Source organism: Labeo rohita, chromosome 8, assembly GCF_022985175.1.
Source record: "Labeo rohita strain BAU-BD-2019 chromosome 8, IGBB_LRoh.1.0, whole genome shotgun sequence".
Taxonomy (NCBI): Eukaryota; Metazoa; Chordata; class Actinopteri; order Cypriniformes; family Cyprinidae; genus Labeo; species Labeo rohita.
This window is the reverse complement of record NC_066876.1, coordinates 28,867,709-28,886,242: the sequence shown is the minus strand read 5'-3', so window position 1 is coordinate 28,886,242 and position 18,534 is coordinate 28,867,709. Positions and strand designations below refer to the sequence as shown.

General features: G+C 38.4%; 1 protein-coding gene across 1 annotated transcript in view; it reads left to right on the top strand.

Annotated features, from left to right (window-relative positions):
• The first annotated feature begins 241 nt into the window (after positions 1-241).
• LOC127169888 (tight junction protein ZO-2-like) overlaps positions 242-18,534 on the top strand; it is a 106,800-nt gene continuing 88,507 nt past the window's right edge. Inside the window, 1 exon segment of the mRNA XM_051117555.1 lies at positions 242-518. Within this exon segment, the coding sequence (XP_050973512.1) occupies positions 438-518 (81 nt within the window). The 5' untranslated portion in view covers positions 242-437.

Genomic DNA, 18,534 nt, shown 5'->3' with positions numbered 1-18,534 from the left:
GTCACATTCACATGCTGAGGAAGATTTACGCAGAGACACCCTACAGCGTGCAGAGGACTGACTGTGTTATTGGATGCATGTTTATGTGTGTGAGAGGGCATGTCAGCTAGAATCAAGGCTCATGACTCTGTATGTATGTGTGTGTGTGTATGTGAGGAGGGGGAGGACAGTTGCCATTGGCTGGCCGGTTCGGGGCTGCACCTGTTGTGTGTGTGCGTGTGTATACGGAGCGCACAGGTCCTGCGCTAGAGTGGAGGCAACAACCTTCTCTCTCTCTCTCTTTCTCTCTCTCTTTATCTCTTTTTCTCCTCGTCTCTCCCACTCGCGCCTCACTCTCCACTCTGACAACATCCAGGGACCCAAACCTCTCCTCCCTTCTTCTCTCATCTTCAACTCTTTCATTCCCTCCGTCCATCTGTCCCTGTTGAGCCGTCACCATGCGTCTGGGAATTTCGGGCTTCATTACGGATATCCTCAGCACTTCCAGCAACATCTGCTTCTGCTGGGCGGAGGGAAAGGTAGAGCGACCCTTCTCCTCTCCTCAGGAGAGCAGGAGAGGAACTTAACTTCTTTAACACTTTGTTTTTCTCTTTGTAACGCACTGCTCTGGTGTTTTATTGTCTGGAACGAGCCTGGTTGTGTTGGAATTATCTTTGTGTGAGTGTTTCTTGGCAAGCAGGGGTGTTTTGATGTGTTGAGCGGCGGCAGCTCGCTGTCACAACATGTGGCCACCGAGAGTGGGAAGACAAATAGACAGAGAGAGAAACCTTTAGATTAATGACAAATAACTCTGAGGCAGACGTCTTGATTACACTTCTCACTTGTTAGAAACCAGACTGACAGCTCTAGATGGAGTTTATTCTGTAGGATTTGTTGTTTTGCACTTACCTTGTTGCTTAAAAGCACTGTTCACCCAAAAAAATACAATTTTGTCATCATTTAGTCACCCTCATGTTGTTTCAGACCTGTATGAGAAGTTTAGCAAAATGCTGATGCTGCTATTGTACATAAGATGACAGTGAATTGGGGAAAAAGTATCATAAAAGTATGAAAAAAGTAGTCCATATGAATGGTGTATATGATAGCTTATTAAATTATTTGGTGCTTTGCCCTTGAAATGCATGTCTAATACTGGACAGCCACATTTCTTTCTCCCATGTGGATTCCAGTGTATTTTATTTTATTTTATTTTATTTTATATATTTGATTTAATTTTTAAATATGATATTATTTTAATATAAAATAGAATGTCATTTGATGTCAAATTATAAATAAAATGTATGTATTTTATATATATTTAATTTATACATGATATGAACATTTTATATTTTGCATGTATGACTTTGCTTTGTAATTTGACTTTATTTTCAAGGCATTTAAAGGACTCAAAGTTAGTGTTTTGTGGTTTTTGATCCATGTCTGTTTTCTATGTTACTTTACTCTAAAAAGTTGGCTAAACTAACTTAGATATGCATATTTATTATTGACAGTTATTCTCTTCTAGAGAAAACAGATGTTTTAATGACTTTAATTGGCAAATTGTGGTTCAAATCTCATTCACTTACGTTAAAATATCGATCAGTAATTACTGTGTCAGGTTTAATGTTAGATACATCGGTTGATCTTGCATGTTGCAACACTGATGCCGAACCTGAATGTACGTGCATTTTACTTACGGAGTGAACTGTTCCTTTAATTCTGACCCTGGACCACAAAACCAGTCATAAGAGTCAATTTTTTTTGAACTTTGATTTATTTGAAAGCTGAATAAATAAGCTTTCCATTGATGTATGGTTTGTTAGGATATGATAATATTTGGCAGAGATACAAATATTTGAAAATCTGGAATTTAAGGATGCAAAAAATTCAAAAGATTGAGAAAACTGCCTTTAAAATTGTCCATATGAAGTGCTTAGCAATGCATATTACTAATCAAAAGTTAAGTTTTGATTTATTTATGGTAGAAAATGTACAAAATATCTTCATGAAACATGATCTTCACTTCATATCCTAATGATTTTTGGCATAAAAGAAAAATTGATTATTTTGACCCATACAATGTTTTGTTGGCTATTGCTACAAATATACCAGTGCTGCTTACAACAGGTTTTATTGTCCAGGGTCACAAATGTTATGTTTACAGCTTTGGAGAGCATTGTACAGTATGTATTTTCATAATTGACAGTTTCTTTTTTTATATTTTATGTGGGGTGTCGGCTCAGAATCGCTAAGGATCATGGGAATGATATGTTTAGTGCCTCTTTCACAAGCCTCTGTGTCTTTGTGACCTTAGAGGAGAAAACAGCAAGTGTTGACAAGCGATAAATCCACACTGACCACCCAGCGACAGACATTCATTTGCTTTTATTTGCTTTGGATTCCTACATACAAGATCCTATAGCGCTGCAAAACTGTCATTAAAAATTAAATAAAGAGCAAAATTGATGTTTTCACATTACACTCTACTTTCCTGGCACTTTTTATTTTTCTTTTAAAGGGCTGTAATTACAGTCAATAATTTAATAGCACAGCCGAACTGTGTCACCAGTAATTGTGTTTAAACAATGTTGTATCCATTAGTGTGTGATACATGTTTGTGTGTGGGTTTAAGCAGAAGCATTTTCCCTCCCTTCCCAAACGCTGTGAATCTCCCAGCTCAAGGCGAGTGGGAGGACGTATTTCATTTTCTAATCAGTCTGTCCTGGATGTGTTACGACATCACTTGGCCAGATTAATGCTTCCATATTGATCGATCAATTTGGACGTGTAGATCTACGACTGTGATGTAGCAGGCCAGCTTAACTTATCTGACACTGTTTATTCCCAGAGGTCCAATAGATCCTTCTGTCTCCAGAGAGCTGCTTTTCTGCGTAACGGAGCCACATGCCCATTCCTATCCATCTCGGCCCATCATATTCATGGATATTTGATTGGCAGTGGCATATTTTGAAAGAAAGGACTTTTTTTGGAAATGACCTTTGAGAAATGCCATAAATAGTGGTGGCACATGATTCTCGCCCTCTTCTTATAGTTGTCAAGTCTGGGTGAAATCAGATGACAAGAGCTGGCCAATTTGGGGTGGTTGTCCTGTTTGAGATGTTGTGTTTTCCATGTATACTGTCAAAATGCCTTTTTTAGATGAAGTTTATTAAGTGGGATGTGTTGTGTTATGCTCAAAGAGTTGCTTAAAGGCAAAAATTATGCCAGTGATGCCATCTTTTACTCATCCTCATGCCATTTTAAACTTGCATGACTTTCTTTTATTTGTGGAACACAAATAGAGATGTTTAGATACATGTTGATGCTGCTCTTGTCCGTTGTTGTGAAATCAGATGACAAAAAAGACCAATTTTTTGATTGTTATCATTGTTGAAATGTTATATTTTCCATGTATATTGTCAAAGTGCCGCAAATGTAGCTTTAGATGGAGTTTATTCAGTAGGATGTGCTGTTTAATGCTCACCTAGTTGCTTAAAGGCAAAAAAGATGACAGCTCTGTTATTACCTTTATGACTTTCTTTCATCTGTGGATTACAAAAGGAGAAGCTTAGCTCAATGTTGATGCTGCTCTTGCATAGGAAAAAAAAGTCAGTTTTGGGTGGTTGTCCTGTTGGAGATATTGTGTTTTTTGTATACTGTCAAAATGCCTTAAAGGCTATTGAAAATGTGGTTCAAGGTAGTCTGGGTAAAATCAAATGACAAGAACGGGCCAATTTGGTTTTATTTGTCCTTTCTGAGATGTTGTATTTTCAGTGTATAGTGTCAGAATTCCCTGTTTAGATGGAGTTTCTTTAATAGGATGTGTTGTGCTCATCTTGTAGCAAAAAAAGGCAATTCTGTCATTGTTTGCTCATCCTCATGTCATTGAGGAGCTTAGCTAAATGTTGATCCTGCTCTTCTCCATCGTTTTTCAAGTAAAAAGGCAAATTTTAGGTGGTTGTCCTGTTCGAGATGTTGTATTTTCCATGTATTCTGTCAAAATGCCTTAAAGGTTGTTGAAAATGTGGTTCAAGGCGGTTTTGAGTCGCAAAGGTGTGTTGGTGGCATACCTTGGTTGTAGTCTTCTCAAAGTTGTCAAGTCTGGGTAAAATCAGATGACAGGAACTGGCCAATTTGGGGTTGTTGTTCTTTTTGCGATGTTTTTCAGTAGGATATGTTGTATTATGCTCACCTAGATGCCTAAAGGAAAAATGATTGCAATTATGCTATATTTTACTCATCCTCATGTCATTTCAAACTTTTGTGACTTTATTCTATCTGTGAAATACAACAGGTAAAGCTTAGCTAAATGTTGATGCTACTATTGCTCTTTTCAGGTCTGGGTGAAATCAGATGACAAAACAGACAATCTTGGGTGGTTGTCCTGCTTGAGATGTTGTATTTTCCGTGTGTACTGTCCAAATGTCTTCTTTAGATGGAGTTTATTTAATAGTATATGTTATGTTATGCTCATCTAGTTGATTACATGCAAAATTATGGCAATTATGCCATGTTTTACTCATCCACATGTCATTTCACACTTGTATGACTTTCTTTTATTAGCTACAGTAATATTGATGCTCTTGTCAATAGTTGTCACGTCTGATTGAATTCAGTTTTGGGCGGTTGTCCTGTCTGAGATGTTGTATTTTCCATGTCAGAATGCCTTAAAGGTTATTGAAAATGTGATTCAAGGCAGTTTAGAGTCTCGAAGGTGTATTAGTGGCATAACTTTGTTGTAATCTTCTCATAGTTGTCAAGTCTGGGTAAAATCAGATGACAAGAACTGATCAACTGGGGTTGTTGTCCTTTTTAAGATGTTGTATTTTTTATGTAAACTGTCAAAATGCCTTCTTTAGATGGAGTTTATTCAGTCACCTAGTCGCTTAAAGGCAGAAATTTTCTGTCTTTTACTCATCCTCATGTCATTTCAAACTTGTGTGACTTTATTTTATCTGTGAAATATAAAAGGTAAAGCTCAGCTAAATGTTGATGCTGCTCTTGTCCATAGTTTTCAGTACTGGATAAAATCAGATGACAAAACTAAGCAATCTGGCAAAACTGGGGAATTTCAATTGAATATTTCAAGATGTAGTATTTTCCATGTATACTGTCAACATGCCCTCTTTAGATGGACTTCATTCAACAGGATTTGTTGTGTTATGCTCACCTAGATTCTTAAAGGTAAAAAAATATGGTAATTCTGTCATCATTTGCTTATCCTCATCCTGTTTCGAACTTGTATAACTTTCTTTTAACTGTGCAACACAAATGGTGACATTTAGCTAAATGTTGATGCTGCTCTTGTCCATAGTTTTGATGTCTGGGTAAAATCAGATGTCAGAACTGGCCAATTTGGGGCTGTTGTATTGTCCATGTATACTGTCAAACTGCCTTAAAGGTTATTGAAAATGTGATTCAAGGCAGTTTCAAAGTGTATTACTGGTATGCCGTTGTTGTAGTCTTCTCCTAGTTGTCAAGTCTGGCCAATTTGGGGTTGTTGTCCTTTTTAAGATGTTGTATTTTCAATGTATACTGTTAAAATGCCTTGTTTAGATTGAGTTTATTCAGTAGAATGTGTTGTGTTATGCTCACCTAGTTAATTAAATACAAAATTATGGCAATTATGGCAATTATGCCATCTTTTACTTATCCACATGTCATTTTAAATTTGTATGACTTTCTTTTATCTCTGGAACACACAAAAAAAAGAAGTTAAGCTAAATATTGAAGCTCTTTTCCATAGTTGTCAAGTCTGATTGATTACCATTGTGGATGCTTGTCCTATTTAAAATGTTGAAATGCTATGAAGGTTATTGCAAATGTGGTTAAAGGTGGTTTAGAGTCCCAGAGGTGTATTGGTACACCAAAATAGACTGTTCTTTCTTTAAGCATTGGAAAATATTGCAACATCTGCAAAATGCAAATGAACCCAGAGCCGACTGAGACTTTGCATCGATCCTGAATGACCCGGTGAAATGGCTACATGACATTACTGTTGATTTTTAGCATTAGTTTATCTGCTTTTAGAGCTCTAAAAACCAAAAATCATTTGCATTAGTCGCATGTCCATGTTGAACAGAATGGCTGATCTTTGCTGACATTCCTCCCAAGGCTGTAATGTTTGAAGCCTGAGGGACAGCAATCATGTGTCCCGTTTTTAGGATGCCGAGCTTGTCCGCAGGCGTCAATATGTGTCAGGACACTGTGGTTCTGCGAGCATCCAGTATCAAGTAAAGCCAACCCATTTGGAACAGACAAGCTTAAACATGTTTTCTTTACTTAAATTTTGATGAGCTTGTTAATAATGGATGTCATTATAATGAATGTTAAATAGAGTGAAGCGCACACTGAAGTCTCGTTTTGTTGCAAGCAAGATTTTGGAAATCATTTGGCGTTTTTGACCTTGAAATGAATTGCTGAGACAAGACAACCACATGATTTCTTTCTTCCAGGTGGATGCCAGTGGTCTTTGCAGTATTCATCTGGGATGTATGAGTATGCATTTATTTAGATGCGTATGCTTTGCTGTAGTTAGTGCTGTAGTGGCAAACTGATTCACCTCTGAAGAATATGTCCTGCCCATATTTCATCCCAAAATCAAAAGTAATAATCTATTAATTATTACTATGTAAGGATGCAAAACTGCTTTTTGGAATTAGCTCATTACAGCCTATAGCGTAACTCCTGTTACTGTGACATTCACGCAGTGCCCTTTAACCTTTGTGTATTTAAAGGGCACAAGTAAAGGTTGCACACTTAGCTCATAAGAATGAACACACGCAGTAATGGTGAGCCACATTTACATGTTCTCCCGTGCTCTGCTGATTAGCATTTAATAAGGTGTTTTTCATACTGATATACTGGATCAATCATAAACTGCATGATGGAATGTCATTTGCATTTTCCAGAATGATGTCACATTATTTGTGGAGGACGGGTATGTTTAATAGAGTCATGTGGGGGAGGTGACATTCTGCTGTGTTTTATGGGAAAGATTAAAGAGATTTAAGTGCGTCACCATGTCAGCGTCTTCCCACCGAGCAGCTCGACGCTGCAGCAAACAGCAGCAGACAGGGCTGAAGGCATCTGACCTATGAACCCTGTGGACTGCAGGCTCTTCCGTCCAGCTGTTATGATCAAGGTGCTCTATAATAACTGGAGACTTCTGTCTATTAGCTTTCTCATTCATTTCAAAGGCAGTTGCTTTACACAGATTCACAGTCAAATACTAGAGATATAGAAATTCCCTGTCCTGATTTTATAGCTGGTACAAAGAGTCATCACGTGACCCGTGAAACACAGATGAGGGTTAATATGAGAGGGTCATTATCTCTCGTCCCATGGCCTCCCCTGCCCCCTCTCTTCATCATCTTCTGTCCTCTAATCCTTCCCGAGCCTTATGTCTTTCCTCTGTTCTTCCCTGTGCTCTGTCCTTCCCTCTTTTGGAGATCCCCTGTGATGTTTAAACCATGATCCAGCACGATGTCTGTCAGGAGTAGGCATTCGCCTCATTTCACTGAGGTCTCGTGTAATTTAATCTCAGTAATGTTCTACAGGTTTGCTGTGAATGTGGACATGATAATCAGTTAGCTTTAATTTATTTTGTTTTTTGGTGTTCTACTTTGGTCTTTAGTCTGCTTATTATTATTTAACAAGGTATTTTCCATGTTGATTATATGGTCTCAGGTAATTACGGATTGAAAATGTCAGAAAGAGTTGAGTCACTTTCGTTTTGGGTGCTGTTCACAGATTATGTCCAAAATAGATTATTGATTCAATGAGTAAGTGAATTCAAGAATCACTTGAACAACTCAACAAGTGAACCAAATCAACCAAGGATTTAAAAGTATAATTAAAAAGCTAATAAATCACTTGAGCCAATTCTTTAAGTGGATAAGTTGTTAACCTGAGAATCGCTTGCTAATGAATCATTCAGATTGTGAACTAAATCAACTGATTATTTCTAAAATATAATTTAAAAACTGACTCAAAAGACCAGTTTGTTCATGAAACAGACATTTTACTCTTTACTGTACTGTGAATCATTTCAAAGAAGATTCTTGATTCAGTGAGTCAGTGAGTTCTAGAATCGCTTGTACCAGCTCTTTAAGTGAGTGAGAGTGAGTGAATCTGAGAACTGCTTGTGAACAAATCATTCAAACAGGTTTTGTGAACCAAATCAACCAATGAATTAAAAGAACAATTAAAAAAGCTAATAAATCACTTGAGCCAGTTCTTTAAGCAAGTTGTTAACCAGAGAATCGCTTGATAATGAATCATTCATATAAGTTTTGTGAATTGAATCAGCCGATGAATTAAAAAATAAAATGTAAAAATTGACTTAAAAGATCAGTTTGTTCGTGAATCAGACATTTACCCTCTTCTGTACTGTGAAACATTCTGAAGAAGATTCTCGATTCAGTGAGTCAGCAAGTTCAAGAATCACTTGTATCAACTCTTAAAGTGAGTGAGAATGAGTGAATCTAGGAAGTGGTTGTGAACGAATCATTCAAACAGGTTTTGTGAACCGACTCACCCAGTGATTTAAAATTACAATTTAAAAAATTCAGGAATCGCTTGGGCCAATTATTTAAGTTGTTAATCTGAGAACTGTTTGCAAAGGAATCATTCACATAGGTTTTGTGAACTGAATCAACCAATGAATTAAGAATGACAGTTTAAAAATTGACTCAAAAGTTCAGTTTGTTCATGAATCAGACATTTTACTCTATACTGCAGTGTGAATCATTCCGCAGAAGATTCTTGATTCAGTTAGTTAGCGAGTTCAATAATTGCTTGTACCAACTCTCTAAGAGTGAATCTAAGAACTGCTTGTGAATGAATCATTCAAACAGGTTTTGTGAACTGAATCAACCAATGAATTAAAATTACAGTTTAAAAAAAATTCAAGAATTACTTAAGCCGATTCTTTAAGTTAGTAAATGGTTAACCTGAGAAACATTTGCAAATGAATCATTCAGATAGGTTTTGAGAACTGAATCAACCAATGAATTAAGAATTACAATTTAAATATTGACTCAAAAGATTAATTTGTTCTTGAATCAGACATTTTACTCTATACTGTACTGTGAATGATTCTGAAGAAGAGTCTTGATTCAGTGACTTCAAGAATCACTTGTACCAACTCTTGTGAGTGTTTGTGTGAGTAAATCCAAGAACTGCTTGTAAACGAATCATTCAGACAGGTTTTGTTTATACTGCACTGTAAGTACTGTGTAGTGATGTTGCAAGCTGGATTCAAACTTACATCACTCACATGAAGACTGCAACTAATACTCAATTAATTGTTTATCAACATGACATCAGTTTAGTAGATGGGATCCTCCCTTGGTATCTTCCTGCATGTTTTCCAGCTCTCTCAAAACCCCCACTGCCCTCGTCTTGATCACAGAGAAAAAGAGAGGTAATTAACCATAGACAGATGGTGGAAGGAAACGGGACACGCTCGCAGTACGGACACAATGCCCATAATTACTGTTTTCTGAACCGCTGTACTGAGAACACTGCGGGCCATCGTTACATAATCACCTTATGGGTCAGACCACGGCAGATACACGCGGGGATGACACAACACTTTCTCACAAACAATGAATGATATCCAATCTGACAAATGAAATGAGTGCAGACTATTTGCAGTATTTGAGTCCTCCGCACTGCCAATCAAACGGCTCTCTCTGGGCAAACATTGCTGGAAATGTTGGCAAGTTGCGTTGAGGAATGACACAGGGGAGTCTGGCTGAAGTTGGCACCAATATTCATGACTGGCATTTGGCTGTGAACCACTGCCCAGGTGCACTGCAGTGCCGGCAGAAGACGACTGGCTTTCTCAGCACGTTACTGTACTTTGGATGTACATTTCAAGGACAAACACTTGCCCTCGAGGTATCACCTGAGAAATTTATTTTTCCCCATTTTACTGCATTCTTAATGTCTGAACTCTATAAATGCCCAGAAGAGAATGTGATATCACTTCCTTTGTGCATAAAAAGTTATATGCAAGTCTGTGTGACTGCCAACGCTAGCTATCCCTTAAAAGCATGTGGAGGCTTTCTTGTCAATTACTGCGCTGGGCTTCAAGAGGGGAAAAAAGAGGAAAGCTTGTATTATTTTGACAGATCTGGCATGTGAATCCCTTTAGTCTGTGGGTCTGCTCATGCGTTAACAATCAGTGTTTAAAATTCAGATAGAGAGCAAAGTTATGATGACATCTGTCCTCTTACATTGATTTTCTGAACCCCAATGTGTATAATGTGAAGCATTTTATGTGTTTGTTGTTACTGGAAACACTTGAGAAATCTGTGAAAGATTCTCATAATTTATTTCACTCTTCAAGACCTTTGAAAGTGCAATCAGATCATCTGTTGTGAATCATATGATTCAGATCGGGACTTCAAAGTGTGTATCGCGAATCGTTTGATTTAGATTGGAACTCCACGTATCATAAATCATTTGATTATATATCGCTAATCTTTTGATTCAGATCAGAACTTTGGAGTGTGGATTGCAAATCAATTGATTTAGATCGGGACTTGCAGTGCATATCACAAACCATTTGATAGAAACTTCGGAGCGGGTTTGCAAATCTTTTGATTCAGATCAAAACTTCAAAGCGGGTTGAGAATCATTTGATTCAGATCAGGACTCGGAGCGTGTATCACAAATCATTTGATTTAGATCAGAACTTCAGAGTGGGTTTGTGAATCTTTAATTCAGATCAGAACTTAGGAGCGTGGAGTGTGAAACTTTTGATTCAGATCAGGAGTCGGAGTGCACATCACGAATCATTTGATTTTGATCTGAACTTCGGAGCGGGTTCCCAGATGTTTTAATTCAAATCGGGACTCTGAGTGTGTGTTGCGAATCATTTGATTTAGATCAGAACTTTGGAGCAGGTTAGCAAAGGTTTTGATTCAGATCGGAACTTTTTAAATCATTTCGCAGATTGAATGATTTACGAATTGCGTAATGAATGCTCCAAAGCGTGTATTGCGAATCATTTGATTTAGATTGGAACGTATCATTAATCATTTGATTCTGATCGGAATTTTGGAGTGTGGATCGCTAATCATTTAATTCAGATCGGAACTTCGGCGCACAGATAGCAAATCATTTGATTCAGATTGGGACAATGGAGCGGGTTTGTCTTAAATCTCTTAAATATTTTAACTCTGCACTCGGAACTTCAGAGTGCAGAGCATGAATTATTTGATTCAGATCAGGACTCGGAGTGCATATTGCAAATCTTTTGATTCAGGTTGGAAATTTTCAAATAATTTTGCAAATTAAGTGATTCAAAAACCTGATTGAAGTGATTGAATCTTTTGATTCAGATTGGAACTTCAGAGTGTGGATTGTGAATCATAATTTAGATCGGGACCAGGGAGCACGGATCAGGAATCATTTGATTTAGACCAGAACTTGCCAATCTTTTAATTCAGATCAAAACTTTGAAGCGTGGATCGTGAATCATTATTTAGATTGAGACCACAAAGCACAGATTGGGAAGCATTTGATTTAGATCGAAACTTTGGAACGGGTTCGCAAATCTTTTGATTCAGATTGGGACTTCACTGCAGGTTCATGAATCTTTTGATTCAGATCAGGGTTTCAGAGTCTGTATTGTGAATCTTTTTTTAGTTCCTGTGTGTATCTTTCTGTGTTTTCTAGTTCCCCTGTGTTTTTGACCCTGGACTGTTTCTTAGTTTTACGATCATTCGTTGCCTGCCCTGACCCTTGCCTGTTTTTTGGATTGCGCTTTTGGATTATTCTCTGATGATACTGTTTGCTGGTGTGACCCTGCCTGTCTTGAACACGTCTGTAAATAAAGCCTTGCATTTGGATCCCCAACCACGTTGTCCTGACTCCCCATGTTACAACAGGAATAAATTACATTTTAAAAAATATTAAAATAGAAAACTAATTGTAATAATATCATCTTACTCTGGACAAAAAAAAGGTCTGATTGATATGTAAAATGGCCAATTATTTTTTAAGTACTATTTAGGAGCAGGTTTATCTCAAATAATTCATACCACAATGACAGATCGTCATGGAAAAACTCTCTTTTCTGCTAAAAATAATTGCACCACAGAGCCAGTTTATGATGCGCTGCAAAGAAAATGCTGACTGCAGCAGCAGAAATGTGTAGTGTCTTTCAATTATTTGATTAGACCTTGCAAACTTTGACAAGTCTAGTGACTATTTTGCCATTTCTGTATGCAATATGTATCTAATGGGCTGTGAACGATAACGTATGGTAGTCTTCGTTCATCTTCGTTCACCCATAAGTATTCTTGCAACTTTATAAAATTAAGGTTGAACCACTGATGTCACATGGACTATTTTAACGATGTCCTTACCTTTCTGGGCCTTGATTGTGTCAGTTGCGTTGCTGTCTATGCAGGGTCAGAAAGTTGTTGTTGTTATCATATGCACTTGTAAATGGCCCAGTATCGCTCGACAGAATTAAAGCACTTAGTCAGATTTATGTTATATGAAGCATAAAGCATCGCTGACATTATGTTTTACATCATAGTGGCACAATGCCACAACACCATCATCAGCAGCGCGCTTCAGTGCTAGGCTTATTGAATCAGGAGCTTGGAGGTGTTTTTCTATCATACTATGGCTGTCTGCCCTGCCGTCTGTTGAGAATGTGTGTGTGTTTGCGGCTGTTTTTCATGAGTCAGAGCAGATGAGGCTCGGGTGAGCCCTGCGGGTCAGTTGAATAGGGAGGTGTCACATCAGAGTCTGATCTCCGCTGTCAGTTTGAGATTGATGTCTGGCCGTGACATTGCCAACTCAAAATCCCCTCTCACACGCAGCTCTGCTGGCATCACGCAATACAAAAATACACACAACGCTGTGTATTTATCACAGGCTGCCACCGATGAGTTCTGGGATGGATTTTCGAGGTTGAGGGATCTGTCACCTTCAGTGTTTCTATTTGCTGTCACACACCCTACTCCTCTCTCTTACTCCCTCTCTCACCTCAGATGAGAGGTCAAATAAAGGTTACGTTTTGTACTTAGGAAATCTTCTGAAATGTATGGTGTGTATATTTGTATCTGATGAATATGTGATGATGCATGTTCTCATGATCGCTTTCTGTCTTTGTCTTTATGGTGTATGGATGTGTTTGTGAATGTCATATAACATATACATTATATAAATGATACAATTTTCTTTCAAGATTTTTATTAGAACTTTTCAGTATTTTTACAAATATCTTTGATCAAACAATTAAATATGTGTGCATGTAACCATTGTTGTGATTTTGGCAGCATCTAAAATAGGTCATACCACTGATATTACCTGAGAAGTTAAAGAAATACGCTAGAAAAGGACGCACATTTACTAAATGGGCAGAGCAAGAACATATACACAAACATCCGTGCACAGTTCAGTTCAGAATGATAAAGTCTAGTTGTTATGCTATTTTGTGTTCATCTGCTTCTCCTATTTGCTCTTTTTACATTGACTCACTCTATATAGAGTTTCAAAACTCTGATGATTCACTGTTTTGAAGCGCTCCAATCGGATCGCATATTGCGATTCATTTGATTCAGATCAGAACTTTGAAGCGGGTTCACAATGGAACTTTGGAGTGGGTTCGCAAATCATTTTGCAAATTGAATGAATTTGCACTTCGGTCCCGCAAATCATTTGATTCTGATCGGGACTTAAAGGATACAACGAAACGTTTAATATAATCTGAACTTTGGAGCGCGGATTGCAAATCATTTGATTCAGATCGGGAATTCGGAGCAGGTTCGTGAATCATTTGGTTTAGATCTATATCTGCGTATTGCAAATCATTTGATTCAGATCAGGACTTCGGAACATGAATCATGAATCATTTGATTCAGTTGGGACTTCCATGCAGAGTTTGCAAACTCAAAGCATTTTACAAATCATTTGATTTAGTTTGGAACTTCGGAGTGTGGATCGCGAATTTGATTACATTGGAACTTCAGAGCGGATTCATGATTCTTTTGATTCAGATCGGAATTTCAGAGCATGGATTGCGAATCATTTGATTCAGGTTGGAACTTCGAAGTGCGTATCATGAATTATTTGATTTAGATCGGAATCCGCCTATTGCAAATTCAGATCAGGACTTCAGTGCGTGGATCGTGAATCATTTGATTCAGTTGGGATTCTGATGCGGGTTTGGGAATCATTGATTCAGATTGGGACTTCGAAGCCTGTATCGCAAATCATTTGATTTAGATTGGGACTTTGGAGCGAGTTTGCGAATCATTTGAGTTAGACTGGAACTTCATGTATCATTTGATTTAGACTGAAACGTCTAAGAGGGTTCATGAATCATTTGATTCAGATCGGGACTCTGAGCACATATCGTGAATCATTTGATTCAGATCGGGTCTTTGGAGCATGTATCGGCGTGGGTTCGTGAATCATTTGCGAAATAAATGATTCGCGATCCGTGCTCTGGTCCCGCACATCATTTGATTCAGGTCAGGACACTAAGTGTGTCACAAATCATTTTATTTAGATCGTTACTTCAGGGCAGGTTCGCTCGTGAATCATTTGATTCAGATCAGAATTGCCAAAACAAGTAAACGACATCTTCCTCAGAAGACTGACAAAAACATCAACTCACTTTAGTGTCTGACTTATAATTATGTCCATAAGCATTTTGTAAAATTTGGTTTAACTCAATCTGTTGCTTGCCCTCTTCATATTTAAGAAGAGAACTACAGTTTTCAAAGTCAGACATCACTTGTTATAATTTTCAAGTGTGTAGAATTTAGTAGGGACACTATGACATCCCTACCAATATCCAGTGACTATTAAATTGAAAAGCATGTTTATGCAAGTGTTAGTGCATCAGGTTCTCAGTTAATGGGAAGTACTATCACCAGGATACTAATTAACCATTTTACCATCTATCCACCCCTCTACTCCTAAAAAAATAGGCATAAACATTGGCTACTGATAAAAACTGCCAGACACTTGCATAAATCTCCACTTGAGTCATCTGTGGTGTGAAGAAGCCATTCTCCCTAACCGTGTGTTTTTCTCTCCACTCCTTCTGTCTCTTTTGGGATGACAGTTTGTGTTGTGGGCTGTTTTGTCCTGTCTATTCTGTTTCTTACATTATAAGAGACAGATTGTGTGACTGTTAGCACCGCTAACCAACCCCCTACACCCCTCTCAGCGGGGCAGCTCCAGCCCGTATCTCCTCTCTTGCTGTCACATCCTATTACAGCAGACCGGGCTCTCGGTGCATCTGCACAGCTTGTGGCAACGGTTGCCTGCGGCTCAGACCTGCTGCCCGGGGCCAGGAGTCTGACTGCTGCGAGTCGCGGCCTATGGCCTATATCGAACACCCATATGTGTGTGTCTCTCTCTTTACGTGCTGTGTAGGGTGTTTTGGTGATTTTTGACATCAGGTGTGTCAGTCAGTAGTCTTTTTCATGTTCATGTGTGGCAACATACTGTACAGGAGAGTGTGAGTGTGTTAATGCATGCCTGACCGCCCGGGATAGCTGCAGTGGTCCAGTGTCAAATGAGTCTGTCTGGAAGCAGCGGCTCATTTGCCTCTGGATTTATGGACTGAACTCTGCGGTTTTACTAACGAGGCCCTGGACGGCAGTGCCTCAGGCCAGAGCCCACATACATCACGTCACGGACTGCCACCACGCTGTGTGTGGGAGATTATATGAGCTTTGGAAAGAGACACTGTCCTTCTGAAAGACAACAACTGAGAGACTTTACAGGCTTTCTATCTATCTATAGTCTGTTTAACGGTCTGTCTGTCTGTCTATCTATCCAACTATCTATCTATCTATCTATCTATCTATCTATCTATCTATCTATCGTCCGTCTGTCCGTCCGTCTGTCCATCCGTCGTTTATCTGTCTGTCTCTCTATTTGTCAGTTCGTCTGTCTGTCAGTCTATATATCTATCTATGGTCTGTTTGTCCGTCCGTCCGTTCGATGTTTATCTGTCTGTTCGTCTGTCTGTCTCTCTTTCTGTCCGTCCGTCTGTCTGTCAGTTCGTCTGTTCATCTGTCTCTCTGTCTGTCCATCTCGTCTGTCTGTCTCTCTGTCCGTCCATCTGTCTGTTCATACCGTCTGTCTGTCTGTTGTTTATCTGTTCCTTTTTCCATCTGTCCGTCCGTCCATCCGTCCGTCTGTCTGTCCATCTGTCCGTCTGTCTGTCTGTCTTTCATCTGTCCATACATTCATCTGTGTCTATCTATCTATCTGTCTATCTATCTATCTATCTATCTATCGTCTGTCTGTCCCTTTTTGAGTCTGTACATCTGTCCGTCCATCCGTCCATCTGTCTGTCTCTCTGTCCGTCTGTCTGTCTACCTATCGATCTGTCTGTCTTTCATCTGTCCATACGTTCGTCTGTGTGTCTATCTATATATTTATCTATCTGTCTGTCTGTCTGTCTGTCTATCTATCTGTCTATCTATCTATCGTCTATCTGTCCCTTTTTCAGTCTGTACATCTGTCTGTCCATCCGTCCATCTGTCTGTCTGTCTGTCTGTCTATCTGTCTGTCTATCTATCTATCGTCTATCTGTCCCTTTTTCAGTCTGTACATCTGTCTGTCCATCCGTCCATCTGTCTGTCTGTCTGTCTGTCTGTCTGTCTGTCTGTCTCTCTGTCCATCCGTCCATCTGTCTGTCTATCTGTCTACACATAACAAATGACTCAGGCTTGTTTTGATACATTGGGATTGTAGCAGCTGTGATCATTTCTCGACTATTCTTTTGGAAAGATATTGTTTTAACGTCCCTTTTTCTTCTCATGACAGTCATAATTGCTTTAACATTCTCCCATCAATCAATGAACTAAATAAATGGAAGTAATCTGAACTGATAGCTGCAGTCACCCAGGTTAGGCTTTAGCTAGCATGTGTGCTAATCTGCATGTTCTATTATAGGGACCAGTACGGCTCAGAGTTGTTCCCCTCCAGCTACTCCAGGGAGAACAATTACTGGACCAGCGAACCACAATACATGTACCTCGCAGAGTTACGCCGCACATCTGTACGCAGTTTAACACCGCTGTGGCAGGTATTTCATGTTTCCATTCATTTTCTTTCTTTTGAATGCTTTTTCAAATTCACCTAGTAATTCTACCTCATAGCTTTTCATTTTAATGTAGAACTTTATAGCAGACATATTCCACCCTTTTATAGCATTATGTTTCTCTGGGCTATGATTATAATGTTAGTCAATGTTAAAAATAGCTATAATTCAGTTTTTATATAACCACGTCCACCTCTGGTTCTGTAAACTCTGGATTGAAATAAATCCACCCCAAAAGCTATTCTTTTGACATTATTGCATCTTAGACAAATTCATCATGCTGTTATTTCAGAACAATTGTTTTTCACCCAAGAGCATTTCCATTTGTTGTGTCACAACCTTACATGATGAACAACATAGCCACAGGGCCCACATAAATGGTCACAGCATTTGTTTTTAAAAACATATCATTTCAGTACAAGTTTTCCAAGTGTATTTACTCAATATTTCTTTCAGATTTATCATTTTTCATAATAGGATAACATATGTAGGTCATTTTGACATTATCAGCATCATGCAAACATCTGAAATCCTGCAGACTGCATGGAAATCTTGCCTTAGATTTAAGCCTTCAATAAGCATTCAACACAATCTGCCTTTGTGTCCTTCGTGTGACATTTTACTCAATCTCTATTCAATAAACGGAGCCAGGAAGGGTTTGATGGTTTGATACATCTGGCACATGTAGCTTGAAATAACAAACCCTTTGGGTCCAGACAGAGGTGTGATGTAGTTGTTTGTCTTGTAAATCTCACTTGGGTGCATTTATTATTTTAGTGCTCTATTGATATTAGCATAATTCCCATTAATTTCTATGCAAAGTTTAAACATGCAATAAAGGTTGGTGGCTATTACAATCTTAATTCATTTAAATATTAAAGGTGACGTTTAAAGCTCAACCAATGCTGCATAAATGTTTTGAAAAGAAAAATTAAGAACGAATAGGGGAAAATATTTCAATTTACTTTATAAATTAGGTCAACTACAGAACTTCCACTCAGCCTATTCATATTTTATCTCTCGCTCCTCTCGTTACATCAATAGCCTGTGACAACATTTATTTTTATACATAATGCATGCAAAAAAGTCTTGCATTATGAATGTTAGAACAACACAAACCACTGAAGCTGACATAATAGTACAGATGTGACCTGTATCATCTCTGCCAGGACACAATAGCTTGGTTGGCCTTTTAATACGTCTGCTGATTTAGACTTTTCACTGAAGCTGGCATTTGAGAGCTCTGATTTATGCGCTGACCCAGAGGGAGAAACATAAAGGAGATGGTCAGGGTGACCTTCAGCCATCCATTGCTTTTTGTCCAGCCATGGAGGATGTGTCTTATAGTCTTGCTGTGTATGAACTAATCAATTATTGTCATTATGGGCAGGTACTCAGAAAGCTTTGCTTATTATTGTATTGTTAGGCTGTTTGCAAACACAGTAGTTTTCTTTTAT